Genomic DNA, 20,628 nt, shown 5'->3' with positions numbered 1-20,628 from the left:
ACAAGTTACGAACAACGTCAAACCTTCAAATTTTGACATAATACACATGTTAACACTTAATTCCTGATTGACGCGGTCCAAAATTTTCCATTTCTCAATCCATAAAAAGACATCATAAACTCCAATAGAATTTTGTGTACAAGTACCACTAAATATGATAAATGATGAATCAGCTGCTTAACATATTATATACACACTACATCTAACCCAAACACCAAAGCATAAAATTCATAATGTTCTCATTGCATCGTCTTCGATCATCCCCATTGTTCTCATCCCGGTCTAATTTTTTCTATCACCATTAACATCCCTATTTTCAAAATTTCCATGACTATCGTTTTTCTTACTCTTACTTCTACTTTTTTAAGTAACATCAGCATCATCTTCTAAACATGCTGAACTTTTTTTCCCTTTTGTCCAGTGCCTTTTTCCAAGTCATTACCTACAAGTAGTTCATACAAATAAGAAGTTAACACACATCATGAACTCTGCTATCAATCGATTGTACAGATGTGAACATGTAACATTTTAAACTTACTTATTATACTAATCTCATATGAACTTACTTATTATAATAATCTCATACGAACTTTACCCCATGAGCAAATGTTAACACGTAACACAAAAATAAAATAATAAAAAAATGACTATATATGAACATGTACTATAATTAACATATACTCAATTCTGAAATTAATTTTACCAGGTTTTTAACACTAAACTGAACATATGTACACTTGTGAACATCCAAAAGGCAACAAATCAACTCACATTAATAGGGACATTAACAAATGTACCAACTTTTTTTGAACATCTTCTTACCTCACAAGTTAACAAATGCATACTATCAATGTGAACTCATGCATACCAAACATGCGAACATGTTCCATATTTATAAAAACAAAATGAAATACATGTATGCCCCTTAACCAATGATATTCTTGTTAACATCCTAGTCAACTTACAAAGAACAAAAAAAACAAAAAATTCCATAACCCCCGTTTTTTAAAAACATCAGCCAAAACGTTAACAACTTAGCTACTTTTGTTAATTCAACTAATGAACATGTTCATACAACACATGACACAATCCAATATACACATGTTCATACAACACATGGTAACAATTCCATTACGATTACCAAATATAACCACCCAATACGAACTAAATTTACCATGATGTATACATTAATCTGAACATGTATAAACTTGTGAACAGCCAAAGGAAACATTTTAACTCACATTAACTCTGACCAACTAATTTCTGCAGCTTCATACGACACATGTTACATAATACCAATGTGAACACATGCATTCCAAACATGTGACCATGTTCCATATTCAACATAAATGGGTTCGAATACTTCTATGCACCTCAACTATTGAAATTGTTATTAACATATTAATAAATGATAACAAGTTATAAACATATTAACAAATGTTAACAAGTTAAAAAAAAGTCATAAATCCAGTTTTTTATCAACATATTAACATATGTTAACAAGTTACCTTACCTGATGTTCTTACTTCACCTAATGCAATTGTTCAGTCAATACAAGATAAGAATTCAAATATCATTAACAAATGTAACCACCTAATATGAGCATGTTCATACTACACAAGTTAACACATGTAGAATACGTGAACATCTGCGTACGGCAAACCTGAACTTGTTCCATATTTAGCATACATACAATTCTCATGACAACATCAACCAAACTCAAGTTTAGAAACATCCTGGTAAACATCATCATAACAACTTAAGAATCCTACTAACTCTTTATTTTTTTAACAACAGACCACCAAATTTTAACATTAAGTGAAACTCATATACTCAACACTATCAGACAACATATGTTAACATATTCACTGAATTTTATAATAAACAAGCACAAAAATTTACTAATTAAGGATGAACGTAACACAACTGCACCATTTTGTTTGCTTTTTGAGTTTCCCCCTACAGCACTCATGACGTAATCACTGTAAAAAAAAGCACCAAAACCTTTGAGATTAATAAATTGAAAAGTTAATATTATCAATTTAACATACGCGTACCTTTATATAATTGGAGATTGTATGTAGAAATTTTAGGAATTGTATTTACAACTCTTTGAATCCTTCCGATACAGTTGGAGGTATTTTTTTATAAACATTCAACTGCAAATGGGTATTTAGGCTACAAACAAGGGATTGTATTTTTAATCCAGTCAATAGTGGCAGTTTTTCCATGATCAATTTTTGATATTGAAACCGTTAACCTAATTCTTTTTCAACTGCACATTCGGCTCTGTTCAATAATCAACACTAGAATGCTGCTTCCATTTATTTGTTTTCGTAAATGCCCTTTCTAGTGTTTATTTAATATTAATTAATTACTAAATAGTACAATTAATCTCAGCCATTTATCTAATCAATCTAACGGTTCTAAAATGGTTCTCTTGGTTCTCACTTATTTATTGGTTCTCATTTGAACTCATCCCTATATATATATATATATATATATATATATAAACTAGATTTTAAGAGCCCGTGCGCTGCACGGCAGCTTTAAAAAATAGTTTTCATAATCGTTACTGTTTATACAACATTGTTACTGATACCTTTAGAATGTAACAATGAGTTACTGATAGTAGTTCAAACTAAAATAGTCAATCAGAGTAATACAAATTTGTATCAAGATCTTCAGCAAAGTCGAAGTTCCAAGTCTAACTTTATTTGATGTACAAAGTATGGTAAAAATGAATAGGATTTTTGTCTTTAATACCCAATGTATTTAAGATGGTCTTGAGTAGGATTTAAGAGTACGTGCGTTGCACGACATCTCTATAAAATAGTATTCAAAAACGTGTTTATTGTCACCTATTAGGTGTATAATACAAGTACAATGACAAAAAACTTCATTATTGATAGTATTTTTGTAGAAACTAAATCTATGGTAAAAGTATCCTGAACGCTATGAATCAATAAATCTTGAATGCAACAAACCATTATTTATACTCGTTACTAAGAGTCATGTCCGGACTACTTCATTCTCAAAGTTCTGCTCCAATTTTCTTTTTCCTTTAATACAATTTTCGTTTTGCGTTTAGCCATTTGTTTATAAGCCTGTCCGTTGGATGGCATCTGAAAACTCGAGAAAAATTGATTTCGTTCATATAAAAAGTCATCAAGTAACACTACACGATCACTCACATACTCACATGTAACTTAGATTAGCTATATTGACACAATAGATTAACTGTTTTGACAAGTGATCACTCAACCCAGATAAATAAAAGCGATTCTGAAGATCGTTACTTCAATCAAATGCATTGCACATTGCCGTTGAGTTTGCTAAATTCTGAATAACATGTAGTACTTGCAATAAAAAAATAGTTTTCATTGTAGCAACTAAACTCAGAGTACTACGCATTATGCATGAACGTATAGTTATTTTGTGGCACTTTTTTACCAATGATTTCAACAATATAATATAATATTAAAAGAAGTATAAGAAAGATATATAAAGATTATTAATCTTAACCATGTCACGAAAATAATGATCACCTCTTTCAAGTTTCCAAAAAGAAAAAAAAATGTCACACAACAGCCTAATGATACACAACTATGAAATTATAGATTGGCTATAAGTTAGACCTGTGTATATAGTGACGATAAATCAGCTTTGAGAATGATTAATAGATCCACAAAGACATGAAATTACACGTGTGAGATCATGAATCATGCTCAACATACAAAGTCAAAGGAGTTTAAAGTAAGCATCTTGGGTTCGTAGTTAAGTACTTTCGTAAGTTCCCAGTAGTGTACTTGGTTATGTCATACAAAACAACAATCAACATTTAACATACTACATTATTATAAATCTCAAATCTATTAAAAATGCTTCATGAATATGATGTGTACTTAAAAGACTTGGTAAACAGAGCCGGTACCAGTACAACATATACTCTTTCAAGAGTACAAAATCTAATTTTAAATCACAGCAGCAATCCGGAAAATGAGTGTAAACCTTAGTAAATTTCTGTAATGTAATTATGGACGGTAACAAAAACTACTGAAAGTTTAGATGTACATGTACAGACAGAGGAACTTCCTAACAATTGCTACATACATCAACTCAGGTAACTATCTAAAAAGATAAAGTAGGGAGTTTTCTTTACTTGTGATGGTGGTAAATACTAAAAAGTAATCTACTTTGCCGAGACAAAAAGAAGTTTGAAACAAGAACATGTATCCCTCAAGTACTACAATGTCGGGACTACAGCCCGCAGCAAAATCATAGGCTTAAAAATTTTCCCAGGTACTATTTATACTCCCTACCGAGTTAACAAATATTAACATCTTCCCAAATCACAGCTACAGCTTTAAGGCGCCAATCATAGACCACTCCCCCACTTATGAGTATGACCCACTCAATTTTTCACCTCTATCTAAATATAATAAATAATCAAAGATATATAGAAGCTTACCTATTGTTGGACGTGGGGAACCCCTTATCTTCAAAATCTCAGGATGAGGAATGATTGTATTGTAATTTGACACGGAAGAAATTACATAAAGAAGTTTTAAGTAGAGCAATAGAAGACCCAAAAGAGAAATTTATGACAGAAACTGGAAAAGCAAAAGTAAGCAGTTACCTCTAGTTTTTTCAAGTTGTTATCCTTTTTTCTCTTATTGAAAATTATACTCTTAAAGTCTTAAATAATGCCGAGTGACCCATTTGTAGTTGATAAAACTGAGCACAACTAAGTTATTAATGGTGTATCCTAGGGGATACACGCATAAAAACATCATTTTATACAGAAAAATCGATCAAAGAGCACAGAAAATAACAAAATCTAGCGGTGTTCAGTATTTGCCGTCCAGCGTTTATCAGGCCGCCCAGCGTCAAGCGTAAGCCCTGCAGGCAGCTCCAATGTATAAGCCCTTTAACTCAGCGAGTAAAAGGCACGCGGTCACATCAGCACACGCCACCGACATTCCGGATACTTCACGTAACAGAGCCATTCAGTGATTGACACGTGTATCCCGTGAATTTCGGACATTCTACGCCTATAAATAGACTCCCTGGGTCACCACATTCACATCATCATAATTCTGATCTGAACTTCAGTCAGAGGGAAGTACACTTTCTCTCTCACACAGTTCTTTCTCACTCTAAACATATATTAGCCGCTTAGCAGCACCGCGCTATACGGATCAATTCTCAGATTGATTCTCAGATTGATTGAGGCCACCCTACGGATCATCTATCCGTGTTCCGGGTTTGCAGAGATAATTTCTCGAGGGCAAACAACAATCAACATTATACGCTACACGCTAAGAAGCTATTTTTCTGTACTAGTACCTTACAGCCGCTATACGAAAAATCGTACTAACAGTTATATTGAATAAAATGTTGATAAACAACATCATAAGCTGAAGTTACAGCTGAAGTTACAACATTATGAGCTGAAGTTAGAGGAGGATGATACTAAAGTTTTATAGTTCACATACTGAATTCAAGTTTTTTAACCAAAAGTAACGTATTTGACACCTAAACATTCAAATTTTGATTTACCGATAAGAAGTAGTAGCACGTCAACCTGGAGTGATCAAACCAAGTGATCAATTTCTTAATACCACTGCAACCTGGAGTCAAGTTTTATAGCAGACCAACCTATTTCCCACCAAAAACACAACATATGACCCTAAGTGGATCTACTCGTTGTTTTCTTGTTTACAATCTGATCACAACATACATATCCACAATGGACGACACATCCAAAAATCAAAATTGGTCTCTGTCACTTACCATTGATTTTTTAACCCGCACACTATCCCACCCTTTACTTTCGGGTTAAGGTATCAACACCTCAGCTTATATACAGCCTATATACACACTTTAGTTATGATACTTGAAGATTAAACAATGGAATTTGTTCATGGAACCTGAAAAATAAAAACGATCATGATCATGATACATCCGAAGTTTCTGAATCTTCTATATGTACATGAAGTAAAACTCATGACCTATCTATTAAGGTTCAACATAATTCAACTAAGGTTCAACCTGTAAATATTACACATAAACATTGTAGCATGTCTTTTATGCGCAACATAGGTATTTATTAGAAACAATTCAACCAAACATCACACATAAACAATCAATTGAGATATTATAATCGGTTTAATTTGCATACCTGCAAGAATGGAATAATCAATTGATGGAAATCAACTATCTGGATGGGTAAATAAACAATAACGAAACAATATTCAAAGATTTTGTTCAACAATTCCCATATCATTGTTAAAGATTAGCAAATCGAGCAATTAAAACACAACAAAATATGTTATGTGAGGTAACACAAATGTGCCGATTACAATAAACAGCCTAAATTAATTGAACAATATCACAATTTAATAGAGTGCCCATTTTGATCATTCAATGTTTGTGATTGTTAAAGTGAGGTTATAGCTTGAACTCTCAGTCATAACGGTTTCTGAAATAAATGTGGTTTGATAATCCCATAACCAATAGATACCAATTCATACAATGATTTTATTGGTTTGCAGCAATAGTAATTGAAATATTATATTTTACGTTGTTATAAATATCAAGTAACAGATCATAAGTACATACAGAAAAAGAGTTCCATGAGTATTAAATGATCTTACAAAGCAGTGGTTAAATTGTTGAGGATCTGCAAACTCAGTAACATGAACCATTAAAAATCACATTATAAAGAAAACTATAAATTTAATGTGAGATGATTTCACTTAAAAATCACATATAAAACTATATATTATCAGTACATGGCTTTAAAGTTCGATAATTATTATTTCAGTAAAAATCACCTACATGGCTTTAAACACAAATCGTATCACCGTACACAATTATTGTACACAATTATTTCAGTAAAACCATCTAAATCTCGATATTACTGAATAAAAAGATCGACCTAAATCAATATATCCTCTTTTTTGCATAATAAAATCTGTAAGATCCAACACAAGTAGTATCACTCTACTCATTTATTTCGGTAAAACCAAGTCGATCTCGAAATTTACACAATAATAAAATAATTTTAAAAATTAAAATAATAATACGACGATTATAGATAAGTAATAATGAAAATACCGATTGCGATTTCTCAGATATTTGGCACTGATATTGCATCGTCGAAACAGTTGTCAGAATCCTAATCTAAGTACGAACAAACCCAAATTAAATTTCGGATTAAAAATAAATTGATATGATAAATCGGGAGAATGGAACTGTCGATGTCGATCTCGATGTCGATCTCGATCATTGATTTTCTGTTGATGCTAATCTTTAATTGATTGAAGTTTGGATAAGCTTCAATTGATTGAAATCTAGGATGGAGGAAGGAGTTATGATTTTATGAAACTGCCCCTGATTCTATGAAACCGCTCCTGATTATGCGCTTGCAATCCTTCAATTAAATTGGCCATCTGATAAAAATGCTAGTGAAAATACGAATGGCAAAGTGACATTTGTAAATTTGTCAAAATTATTAGAGATAATCTTGATTAAAACAGCAATTTACACGTCAGCATTATAGTCCTTAGATTAAGGTGGAAATGACACATCAGCAGTATATCACATGCTTTATAAGTGGTAGAGAAGATATATATATATATATATATATATATATATATATATATATATATATATATATGGGGCATGATTAGTGGGAAAGTACCCAATCGGGGGGAAGCAAAAAAAAAATTTTGTTTTTTTTGGAATTTTTTTTTCAGGCATCAAGATCACACGAAAATATGAATATTTAAAAAAGATACTTCGTGATGAATGTTATTATTTAGGCGGGAAAACGATCGAAAAAAAATAACATTCAAGATAATATGGATCGTGAAGAATGTTAACGTTTTTTCCATATTTTGTGAAATAAAATTTAGCCCGATTTAGAGTTTAGGGTTTAGTGTTTTGGGTTTAGTCCCTAAATCCAAAACCCCAAACCCTAAATCTTAAACCCTAAACCCTAAACTCTAAACCGTTCGTGTTAAAAACTCAATCTAAATCCTAAATCTAAACCCTAAACCCTAAATTTATAAACCCTAATATCTAAACCCTGTAAACCCTAATATCTAAACCCTAATATCTAAAACCTCAACATACGCGAAAAACACGATAATCGATATTTGTAATATATATTACTTCTTCGAGCATTTTCCCGCCGAAATAAATACATTTAGCACAAAGTGTCTTTATTAAATGTTCATATTTTCATCCAATCTATAATGTTCGTGAACAAAGTTTTTTCAAAAAACGAAAAAAAAAGTTTTTGCTTCCCCCCGCTTCCCCTGATTGGTTACTTCCCATTGATCCTACCACTATATATATATATATATATATATATATATATATATATATATATATATATATATATATATATATACGTATATATATATATATATATATATGTATATATATACGTATATATATACATACATATATATATATATACGTATACATATTTATTTATATATACGTATACATATATATACGTATACATACATATATATACGTATACATACATATATATATATATATATATATATATATATATATATTGGGGAGTAATTTTTTTTGAAATTATCTTTTTTCAAATAATAAGATCACATGAAAATATGAACATTTAAAAAAGATATTTTGTGACGAATGTTATTATTTTGGCGGAAAATCGCTCGAAGAAATAAATGATAACATACATCATGAGTAATGTTTTAATTAGAGTTTATTTGCATCATTTTTTTTTCATCTTGTGTGAAGTGTTTTTTTTTTCAAAATTAGTTCGATTTAAAGTTTAGGGTTTAGTGTTTTGGATCTAGTCCCTAAACCCAAAACTCTAAACCGTTTATGTTAAAAATTCAATCTAAGCCCTAATTTCTAAACCCTAAACACTAATTTCTAAACCAAAAACCCTAATTTCTAAATCCTAATAGCTAAACCCTAATCTTTAACCCCCTAATTTCTAAACCCTAATTTCTAACCCCTTAAAACAAACCCAGAAGCAAAACATTCATTGATATCATTTATTTCTTCGAGCGTTTTCCCGTCAAAATAATAACATTTATCACAAAGTGTCTTTTCTAAATATTCATATTTTCATGTGATCTTAATGCTTGAAAAAATAAATTAAAAAAAAAACAAAATAAAATTACTTCATCCAAAAAAAGTGCTTCCATCTTGATTAAAACACTCCTCATAGACACGATAGTTGGAGATGCTCTAAGTATATCATTTACCTTGTATAATTTTTCGTGAAAAAGTTTTCTTTTTTTTTTTTTTAAATTGGCAGCATCCAAAATCACCAAGAACCCTCCGGTTGGTTTTGCCTTGATGCGTCCACCTGGACATCATGATATTCCAAAAGGACCCATGGGATATTGTTTTTTTGGTAATGTTGCTATTACAGCTCGATATGCGCAACATGTCCATGGACTTAAACGTGTTTTCATTATCGATTTTGATGTCCATCATGGGAATGGCACTAGCGATGCATTCTATAATGATCCTGACATATTTTTTTTTATCTCAACTCACCAAGTAAGTAACAAACCTTCAATCATTTCTTTATTTTTAAATTGCCATTCACTTTGGTATAGTATATGTATAAATATAAATTCTCATTTCTTATTTAATTGATCTGGTATTCTTTGAGCCTGGGTTATCTCACATGGTAAAGGTGACATTTTGACATATATACTCTTTGATGGGTCAGGTGTCGATTAAATAGATGAAATAAAATTACTAGCTCATTTTAGAATTGCTGTGTGCTAAACAACACCATTGTTGAAACATGATATAACTATCACACCTAGAAACCACTGATTCTTTATATATATAGTTTCAAGTATCAAACAAAATTTGAGCCATTTAGGTGTCAAAAGTTAAATAGCTTACCTAACCTAGCTTCAAGATTTTAGCACCAGGATTATATAATGAAAGTATAGGTAAATTGGTAAAGTAGTAGCATGAGCTGAAAAGGAATACATATACATATGAGAAAATAAAAAAAGAAGCTAGAAAACTATTGTAATATATATACTAACAACACACCCACAAACAAAGATTCCAAAAAAAAAAAAAAAAAAAAAAAGGATATGTAGTCCAGGAAGCTTCAAGTTTTGACATAGGGCTGCTTTTTACCATTATGAGTATTATTTTATATTTAGGTACTTCAAATGCTATAAAAAAGGGGGCCTTTTTAGTAATCGAATATGAAGCAAATCAAAATAATCAATTACTTTTGATCTCCAATTGAGCATCGCCTCATTCTATTTGCATAATGAATATAGGCAATGAATATGAATAAACAAAAGCTTCTCAAAAGCATAAGCCAAATTAGAAGCAGAAATCAAAATCCTAAATTCTTAAATTCGTAAGAAAGGCAATGCTTACTCGGTAGTTAATAAATGAAAATCGCATAGACGATAACGAAAACAATATATGTGGGTGTGACAAAGTGTGTTGCAGGGCGGAGAAGACGACGCAGCCAGCACTTGCGAAAGTGACGATGTCGATGAAGGTGATGGTGGTTTTGACGGAGTGGATTCATCAGTCACGATTGTCGATAAGGATGATGGTGGTTGTGGTCGTGGTCGTGGTTGAGGATGCGTAAGAGAGGAATTAGGGTAAGAGGTGAGACATAATGGGAATGGAAGGATCCAGAGAGGTGAAGAAATACCCATAATACCCTTTAGATTATTAATTTACTCAAATACCCTTTGTTTCCCATTAACATTATATAAACGACCCTTCGATCATTCTATGGCCGTAACATAACTTTCTGTCACTTCGATCAGTCCTCAGAATCTCCTTCGTGTAATCATTCTCTTCACCTATGGTATGTTCGATTACTCCTCATGCCTTTTTAGCGTATGATTTTCTGAATTAACTCTATCATAACCCTACCTTATATTAGTACGTACATACGGCCATAGTCATACCAATGGGTTTATGTATTCCATACTGTTAGCAGATATAAACATGTGTGTAAAGTTTCAAAAAGGTAATTGCATATAAACATGTATGTGTTTTATTCAGTAAATATAATATATGTTCGTCTCTAAATTCTGATGATAAGATGGGTGATATAAATCTGATAAGATGGGTATTATGAAATTTGTTGCTGAATAGAATGTTAAAAGAGGAACATATAAGACATACAAAAATTTATTCAAAGTTTATTAACTTGTGCATACAGCCTTTAAATTCAAATCATATTCATTCAGAGACTTCAATTACTCTGTATATATATTAATTAACACATTGCTTGTTGCTACAATATATTAAACATGGAAACATAAACCTTTTTGCTCTTTATGATTAAGCTTCTTGATGGCAGTAGAAGCCACATCTTTTTTTGGCTTGTTGCTTGTTGCATGGTGTCTTCTTTATTTGGCTTTTGTTCTTGAGCTCGGTATGGCATAGGTCTTTGTTTGTTTCGCATTGTGGTTTGTTTCTTTGTGCTAATTTAGTTTGTTGTGTATTGTTTCGTCGTCCCCCGTTCCGGATAGGCTCGCGTGTTTGCCATTTGGTTTTAGGCTCGCTTTCTACTTTCGAGACGTGCCAGTTTTAAGCTCGTTTTCTACTTCTATAATTCTAATTATGATTATGATGTGTTTATATGACTGGTAGTGAGAGTGAAAATAATAAGATGTAGCTTAATTATAATATTGAATCATTATATATTAATTTGGCATCAAGTGTTTTTTCTCGTGTCCATTTTTCTTTTTCTGTTATTTTATCATTTTTTAACAGCTACTTTGCCAAACATTAATTTAGATTGTGACTTCAAGGACAATGTGTTTCGAAGCTTCTACTCCATGTTCATCCGCCGAGACAGATGAGAGTCGAGCAAAAGTTATTTACAGTTTAGCTCCCGCAATGGGTCATAACGCGGTAGTAAATAACCTACAATTTTGTTCTTTCTTTGTACTTCTAAGAATAAAACACTAAGGCATCTATATGCGCTAAGCTAAGCTAAGCTGATCTAGTTATATCTTGTATATATAAAAAGTGTTTTCGAGAGACGTTGCTCAATTTCTACATAATGTTGTAACAGGAGGGACATCCAGAATGCAGTTCAAGAGTTTCCGCAATTGTAAGTGCTCTTGAGAAGGCTCGGCTCACTCCACAGGTATAATAGAACATTACGTTCACATAATTATATATAATTCGTCTTAAAAGGTTTCCGATTTCAGTTTACCATTGTGTTTAAAGTTTTATCTTTCTACAAGTTGAGACAAGTATATTTCCTGTTTAGGCTAATCGAATAAAGGGTTAAGTTCCTAAAAATTTGTATCAAACTACAGCTCAAAATGTATGGTATGTATCGATCCATAAATGAGTTAATCGCGTGCATTCAACATTTTAAAATTACTATTTTATGTATCCGAATGATCAAAACTGATATGGCCACCACATATACCTGGATGCATAAAACACTAATTTTTAAAAGTTGGATACACACAATAGACTCATTTGAAGTTTGATACATACTATAGATTTTGGCTTACATTTTAATGCATTTCCAAGCACTTAACCCTTTAATAAAAGTAGGCTTGTTACAATTTTTATATTAGTTGATGAACTTGTTATTACTAGCTCATTAAAGCTATCGGGGTGTAGAAAAAAAATAAAATAAAAAGGATTTAAGGCAACTCTTACATGATCCCATATAATTCTTTCACTGAATGGATACCTTCTAAGACTGTACAAGATCCCATATAATTCTCTCACTGAATGCATATCAATATGCAAGAATTTTTTCTGTTTGCACTAGCTTTATTTCATTCTAAATGAAAAACTGCATCTATGCGCATGCAGTTTCGAGGATCTGAGATTGTCCAACTTAAAAACTTCAGAACTGCTACAGTGGATGATATTGCAAATGTACATTCCAAATCTTACGTTTCTGCCCTTGAGAAGGTAATGCAGGTGTGCTTGTCATGAACAGAGCACAAAAAAAGAGGATTTGCAATTTTACTAAAAATAAGATTATATTTGCCAAAATTATTTTTCCTGGGATAGACACCACCTTTAATCAATGGTCTTGTAAATATATTTCGATAGGCAATGGAATGGGCTTCAGTACAGGGCGTTATACCCATTGATGTCTTTGGAGACACATACGCTACTGCCACGGTAAGAGAGTTATATATATAAAAAAATTGTTAATTCAATTTGATGGGATCTAAGCAGCTTTTCATTGAAGTTAGCTTATTTGACATCACTTATTAGTTGTATATTTTAAAACTACATAGTCTTTTTTTTCTTTTTATTGTTTTTTTTTTTTTTCTAGGGTTAATTTCATAAAAAGCCAACCATTTTACCTCATTTTCTTTTCCCAAAGAAGGTAACCTATTTTGGTTTGGCCTATTTAAACGACTACATTATCAAATGTTAATAAAAAAAAAGGGAGTATCGTTAGCTTCTTAGGTTAGTGTCCCTTAAGTGATGACACGGATCAAAAAAGTTCATGTGGAATGCTTACGTGGACTGCCACGTCGTTATTAGATTTTTCAAAAAAAAATTAAAATTGTTTCTACTTTTTATTTTGTATTATTTTTTTTTAAGTTCTTTCTTTTTATTTTATTTTTATTTTCTTTAAAAAAACAATTTATTGTTTTTTTACTGGAACTTTTTTTAAAAAAAAAAACACTCCGTAACAATAAAGGAATAAAAAAATAAAAAGATAAAAAAATTATATATATATATATATATATATATATATATATATATATATATATATATATATATATATATATATATATATATATATATATATATTAATTAATTAAATAATTTATTTTAAAAAAAATTTCAAATAATGACGTGCCAGTCCACATAAGCACTCAACATGGACTTTTTTGATGACGTGACATACCATGTCTTCACTTAACAAATACTAACTTAAGAAACTAATGATACTCCCTTTTCGATAATGTAGTCCTTTAAATAGGTGAAACCAAAATAGGTTACCTTGTTTTGGAAATGAGGTAAAATAGTGTCCTTTGAATGAAATTATGCTTTATTCTATTATGACAACTATGTTTATCAAATTTATGATTCGTGGAATACTGTTGAAAGTGCAGACTTTTAACGAGTCATTGGCTGCTGCTGGAGCAGGCTTATCCTTGGTTGATTATGTGGTAATTTCACCTCACCTACTTATGAAATTAGTCGTATTGAATTGTTTACCCGGCAAATTGATTCACAATCTTATTATTTTGGAGGGAAAACGTTCGAAAAAATAAATGATAACATGCATCATGAGTATACATATGATGCATGTTATCATTTATTTCTTCGAGCGTTTACCCGCCAAAATAATTACATTTATCACAAAGCGTTTTTTTTTTTAATGTTTATATTTTCATGTGATCATATGATCTTAATGTTTAAAAAAGAAAATTCAAAACAAACGAAAAAATAGTGTCTTCCCCTCATTTCCTAAAAAAAAAAAAAATGCTTCCCTCTTAATTAAAACATTACACACACACACACACACACACACACACACTAGTTTTTAGATGAGCGAGTTAGACAACGATTTATCGCTGGCACATTTTTGGCAACTTATCGTCGAGTTCTCAGCTGAGTCATTGAGTTTTGCAACCTTGATACACACACACACACACACACACACACTAGTTTTTAGAGCCCGTGCGACGAGTGGATAAAAATTTGTGTAAAATTATTAGAGCCCGTGCGTTGCACGGTGGGTAAAATAGTCGTCCAAAATTAATTGATTGTTTTAAACAATTATTCTTTTGAGTTTAGAGCTCATGGTGTTGAAAAATTTTAAAAGTGGTTTTGTGTGTTGTTAGTAACTTAACGACTATAATTTTTTTTATTTCTCAATCGTGCAAAATTATTAGAACCAGTGCATTGCACGCTGAATAAAATAATCGTACAAAATTAATTGATTTTTTTAAACAATTATTTTTATGAGTTTAAGAGCTCGTGATGTTGACAAATTTTAAAAGTGTTTTTTAGTTATATATATTTTTTATTTTTTAATTTACCTAGATTTTTTAATTATTTAAATTATTTAATTTCATATTAATTATTTAAATTATTTTGCAATATTGGATATATATTGCAAAATTGTATCATAAATTTTATCCTTTAAATTAGGCATTTATTATATTGAACTTTTAGGGATAGGTATAGCAATATTAAACTAATAGGATTATAAAATTAGCCTGTCTAATAAGAGCCCGTGATTTATTTTACTATGTATATTTCTATTTATTATATATGATTTATTTTACTATGTATATTTCTATTTATTATATTCATATATATGCTATATCTATATGTATATATGAAATTATAATGAATAATTAGAAGCAAAACATTCATTGTTATCATTTATTTCATCGAGTATTTTCCCGTCAAAATAATAACATTTATCATAAAGTGTTTTTTTTTAATATTCATATTTTCATGTGATCTTATGCTTGGAAAAATATATTTAAAAAAAACGAAATAAAATTACTTCCTCCCAAAAAAGTGCTTCCGTCTTTATTAAAACACTCCTCATAGACACGATAGTTTGAGATGCTCTAAGTATATCATTTACCTTGTATAATTTTTCGTGAAAAAGTTTTTTTTTTTTTTTAAAAAAAAATTGTAGGTGGCAGCATCCAAAATCACCAAGAACCCTCCAGTTGGTTTTGCCTTGATACGTCCACCTGGACATCATGCTATTCCAAAAGGACCCATGGGATTTTGTTTTTTTGGTAATGTTGCTATTGCAGCTCGATATGCGCAACAGGCCCATGGACTTAAACGTGTTTTCATTATCGATTTTGATGTCCATCATGGGAATGGCACTAGCGATGCATTCTATGATGATCCTGACATATTTTTTCTCTCAACTCACCAAGTAAGTAACAAACCTTTAATCATTTCTTTATTTTTAAATTGCCATTCACCTTGGTATTGTATATGTATAAATATAAATTCTCATTTCTTATTTAATTGATCTGGTATTCTTTGAGGCTGGGTTATCTCACATGGTAAAGGTGACATTTTTGACATATATACTCTTTGATGGGTCAGATGTCGATTAAATGGATGAAATAAAATTACTAGCTATAAGGGGAACGGGTTGAACTTCCCAAGAAGTTTATTTCTAATTCACACTACCTTTCTTTAAGGATCTAGCTAGATCTAGATTAAACATTAAATGATTTTTTCTACTATAACTTAAATAGTATTTGCAGATGACCCCTACTCGAACCGCCCAACATATGCCCCCCCTTTACAAGTGAGATAGACACAATAAGTAGTATAGAAACTGATTCGATTTTATTAGAGTTGAATGGAATATGATAGTAAACTATGGTCTGGTTAAGTTGGAGTAGGTTTTCTTTTAGACGTTTAATTGGATATTTGAATCACTCTCGGAAAATCAACTGTAATGACCTAATACCCCTAAATCTTAGTATAGAGACTCTTACATTCAAGTAAACAATAGACTTGCCATGTGAAGTTTAGGAAATAACATAACTAACTTTATTTTATGAACATAAAATCACTGCCACATATGTGAAGGGCATGTATATTTGTTTGAGACAAAGGGTTTATTGCATTGAATTCCTTTGTCCCTTTCATACCATTGAGTTATATTTGTCACTGCCTGTCTATCATACTTTTCAAATGTTGCTACTAGCTAGACCCCTTTTGTTACCATAACGACGTCCGTTTTGGTAAGAAACATAATGTACTCCCTCAGTCTCATTCCAATAGTCCTCATTTGACTTTTAAAGTCTTTTTTGTTCAACTTTGACTCAATATAATTTTGTTTGTGTTATGTATAATTTGATGAAATTTATATAAATGGATTGATGCTTAAATGTGTTATGATTGGTATAATTTTTATCAAATAATATATAAAACAAATAAATATATATCGAGTCAAAGTTGATCAAAAAAGACTTTAAAAGTCAAATTGGGACTATTGGAATGAGACGGAAGGAGTACTATAAAGGCTCACATAACGACGTCGTTTTGATAACAAAATGGCCTATAACTGGGACACAAAATGTTTGAAAAAGTAGGATGACCTGTAATGGAGAAAAGAAAGTTCGATGATCTGGAAGAGACGGATTAAAAAGTACATAGGAGGTTCTAGACAAATAACAATAATGTAAATGTCATATTAATTCATTCATATTAGAGGCTCGTGTCTCTACAATTGCATTTTAGCTGCGACCTCAGTAGGATCATATTAGGCACTGTCATTCAATTTCAAGGGTATAATGTTATGGTCATATGTGGAGGTAATCTAATCAATGCCTTATTACATAAGGAGATAGCATCACTACGCTATTTTTTCGTGTCTATTAATTTACTAGAATTTTTATTAGGTAAATATTTTGGAAGTTCATTATATCTCCATGTTGTCTCCAATCGCTAATATACTCTTAATTTTAGGATGGGAGCTTTCCTGGTACAGGAAAATTTGATGATTTAGGGCATGGAAACGGTAAAGGAGCAACTCTTAATTTGCCATTACCGGAAGGTTCGGGTGATTTAGCCATGCGATCTGTCTTCGATCAAGTCATTGTACCATCTGCACAAAGATTTAAGCCTGATATAATTCTTGTTTCAGCAGGGTGATTTTCTTTCTACAAAAACTATTTGTTCTTTGCATTTAATTATCACTAGTTCATAGTAGATGGGCAATATCGACCCATATACTTATGAATGGGTTGATTCATGTTGTGTTATATATATAATGGGTCAAGCGAATTAATATAGCTTAATGGGAATCGAGTCAAATGAATTAAATGTGTCAAAGTGCATATTACCAGGCGTACAACCTAGCAAAATTGCTTATGCAAAAACTGGATTTTTTAATATAGTAAAAATATACTAGTTATTTATAAAAAAAAATTTTTGAACCTGGCCCATTACCCAACCTGTCCAAATCGTCACCTGGGCCACCCTACCATATACATATATACATGTATTGGTTTATAGGCTACTTATTCTCCTTTCACCTATTTTCATCCAAGTGTTTAAACTTAAAAATATGATAGACTTTTACATCAATCTCATAGGATATGTCTTATTGTTTTTTACAGGATCAAATGTTCCTGACATTGAATTTTATAATTTTTATATTTATTTATTATTATTATTTTTTATATAGATTTGATGCACATGTACTTGATCCACTTGCCAATTTCCAGTTCGGGACTGGAACATATTACATGTTGGCAATGAGTATCAAGCAACTTGCAAAAGATTTGTGTGGTGGGCGATGCGTGTTTTTCTTGGAAGGAGGCTACAACTTGGAGTCTCTTTCTAATTCTGTTGTAGAATCATTCCGTGCTTTTATTGGAGAACCGAGTGCCGCAGCAGAACATGACGACCCTAGTTTCTTCCATGATGAACCATCTTTGAAGGTTAAGCAGGCTATTGAGAGGATCAAGCACTTACACTCTCTTTAGGAAACATTTAGGCCTTTTATCTTAGATTATTTAATAAAGACTTAAAATGATTGATATACAAATTTATCTTTTATCTCGGTCTAATATTGTATGCATTTTAGGAAAGATTTTTAATTGTTATTCTTATTAACGACCCGCGGGTTTCATCAATAAAATATTTAAAAATTGTTAAATTATGTGATAGCTCATGCAAAATTGCGTAACAAATTATGTTTGCAATTAACATACTGTACAATTACATTGTAGGATGTAATAAACATGAGCTACAGTTATTATTAGTGTGGTAATTGAAAGGCTTCGTCATATTTTAAGGTAATGTAATGAACAGAGCATGTGCTTGACTTTGAAAGGTTGAATCCATCAGTGGTCCAACCCTGCAATCCTGTAACAACCAATACGCAAATATACTTGATGTCAAACAATCATGATTAAAAACACATAACCAACAACACTAATTAATAACTTATAGATAACATAAAAAGGATAAATTGGATCTCGTCGTTGGTACCTCAGACTACCTATATAGCACAACCCATGTTGGTCCATTCTAAAAACCAGCTAAGTGGAGCAATCACAACCGAAAACCCTGTCTACACTCATTTGAGTACCATAATTAAAAAAGATAAATATCATGACTGTAACAACCCAACCCGTTAACCAACCAATAACGCGGAATAAATAAATAAAAAATTTTAAACTGAGCTGACCAGATGGGGTGCGCGGAGCGCAGCTCCATCTGTGCGCGGCGCGCACAGGGTCTGGCAGCCCGCTGTCCACTTTTTCCATTTCTCGTAAAAAGATCTCTTGCTTCCCGACATTTTTAGATAAACGCTTTTAACAACATATTATATTAGGTAAAAATAACACGTTCCAATAATAAAAAGAGTTTTACGACACCGGGCCCACATATGCCCAACTACCTTTTAAGTACAAAGTACAAGTTTCGACCACATGACTTTTAATACAAAATAAAGACCGAGCTTGGTGATTGGGAATATGCTACCCAATCCTAATCAAATCCAAAAGCAGATCTTCTAAAGCAACTACGCAAGTCCACTAGTCCCCACGCTTACCCGAGCCACCGCATCCATGCAAATCTATAAAAATGTAAACAACGAGGGGGTAAGCTAACGCTTAGTGAGTGAAAATATACTACATATATAACGACCCTCATTTTTCCATTCTATATTTTTCCAATAATAAATGCCCAAACAATATAATTAAACTTAACAGTTAAACTTTAATCAATAATTGTTAAGCGTTAAAAATTATAAAATGTAACAATTAACTTTGTGTAATAAATCGCAAGTTAAAAAGAAGATAAAAATAATGAGTTAATAAACTTTCGTGAACAAATAAATAACTTTAAAACTTGTGTACTTAAAATAATTAAACTTGGACAATTAAAGAACCATTTAAGCTAAATTAAAGTACAAGGACTTAAGTGAAAAAGTTAAACCCTAATCCCCTAAAACCCTAGCCGATTTTAAGGAGGGTAAAATTATTTTACCTTTCTACCTTCCAAAATTTTGGCCCAAGCATCCCCTAATGACCCCCTCTTCAAGCTAACTTGTTCCCTAAGTAAATCTAACCCTAACCCTAATTCTAGAATTTTCCTATCCTCCCTATAAATAGAGGCCTAACCTAAACCTTTTCATTGTACCAAATCACAACAACAATTCTCTCTCCCAAATCTCTCTCCCTCTCTCTCTATTTCGGCTCAAAAACCGAAACCCCACACCACCACCACCATCGAAAATCTTCAAGGGTTTTCCAAGTGATCTTCAAGTGTTCTTCGCGTTCTTCGTGTTCTTCAAGAATCTTCAAGGTGTTCTTCGAATCTTCAAGGCTTTGATCTTCAATCTTTAAAGTGTTCTTCTTTTCTTTTGTTAATCATCTTCGAATCTTCAAAGGTATAACATAAACCCTAACTTATTTACATAAACTTTGATTTTTGTTTAATTCATATTCATGTTATTAACTTATTCATAAACATGTACATGAACACACATAGATCTATACATGAAAGAAAAAAAAATATTAATATGTATGTATGTATGTCGACCAAAGAAAAAAAAAGGAAAAGGAAAGTTTGATCTTCAAAACCCTAGATAACAATTAGGAGATT

At 31.5% G+C, this 20,628-nt stretch overlaps 1 protein-coding gene and 1 long non-coding RNA gene across 2 annotated transcripts in view; one reads left to right on the top strand and one right to left on the bottom strand.

Annotated features, from left to right (window-relative positions):
• Positions 1-11,832: 11,832 nt before the first annotated feature.
• LOC139889831 (histone deacetylase 14, chloroplastic-like) lies at positions 11,833-18,597 on the top strand. Its single transcript, XM_071872754.1, has 8 exons — positions 11,833-11,931; positions 12,095-12,169; positions 12,859-12,960; positions 13,105-13,176; positions 14,127-14,183; positions 15,674-15,925; positions 17,479-17,660; positions 18,200-18,597. The coding sequence occupies exons 1-8, from the start codon at positions 11,833-11,835 to the stop codon at positions 18,498-18,500; spliced, it is 1,140 nt and encodes a 379-aa protein (XP_071728855.1). The 3' UTR covers positions 18,501-18,597.
• Positions 18,598-18,857: 260 nt separating this feature from the next.
• The window catches only part of LOC139893211 (uncharacterized), a 171,714-nt gene continuing 169,943 nt past the window's right edge, over positions 18,858-20,628 (bottom strand). The window contains exon 4 of the long non-coding RNA XR_011774409.1: positions 18,858-18,882. This is a non-coding gene — a long non-coding RNA (uncharacterized lncRNA). The remainder of the gene's footprint in view (positions 18,883-20,628) is intronic.

Source organism: Rutidosis leptorrhynchoides, chromosome 2 (assembly GCF_046630445.1).
Source record: "Rutidosis leptorrhynchoides isolate AG116_Rl617_1_P2 chromosome 2, CSIRO_AGI_Rlap_v1, whole genome shotgun sequence".
Lineage (NCBI taxonomy): Eukaryota > Viridiplantae > Streptophyta > Magnoliopsida > Asterales > Asteraceae > Rutidosis > Rutidosis leptorrhynchoides.
The sequence above is the reverse complement of the archived record's forward strand: the minus strand, read 5'-3'. Positions and strand labels throughout refer to the sequence as shown.

Excerpts from the sequence above, each read along its gene's own strand:
- LOC139889831 (XM_071872754.1), top strand. The coding sequence starts at position 11,833 with ATGTGTTTCGAAGCTTCTACTCCATGTTCATCCGCCGAGACAGATGAG. Across the intron at positions 12,170-12,858 it reads AGGCTCGGCTCACTCCACAG|TTTCGAGGATCTGAGATTGT; the intron begins GTATAATAGAAC and ends ATGCGCATGCAG. Across the intron at positions 17,661-18,199 it reads ATAATTCTTGTTTCAGCAGG|ATTTGATGCACATGTACTTG; the intron begins GTGATTTTCTTT and ends TTTTTTATATAG.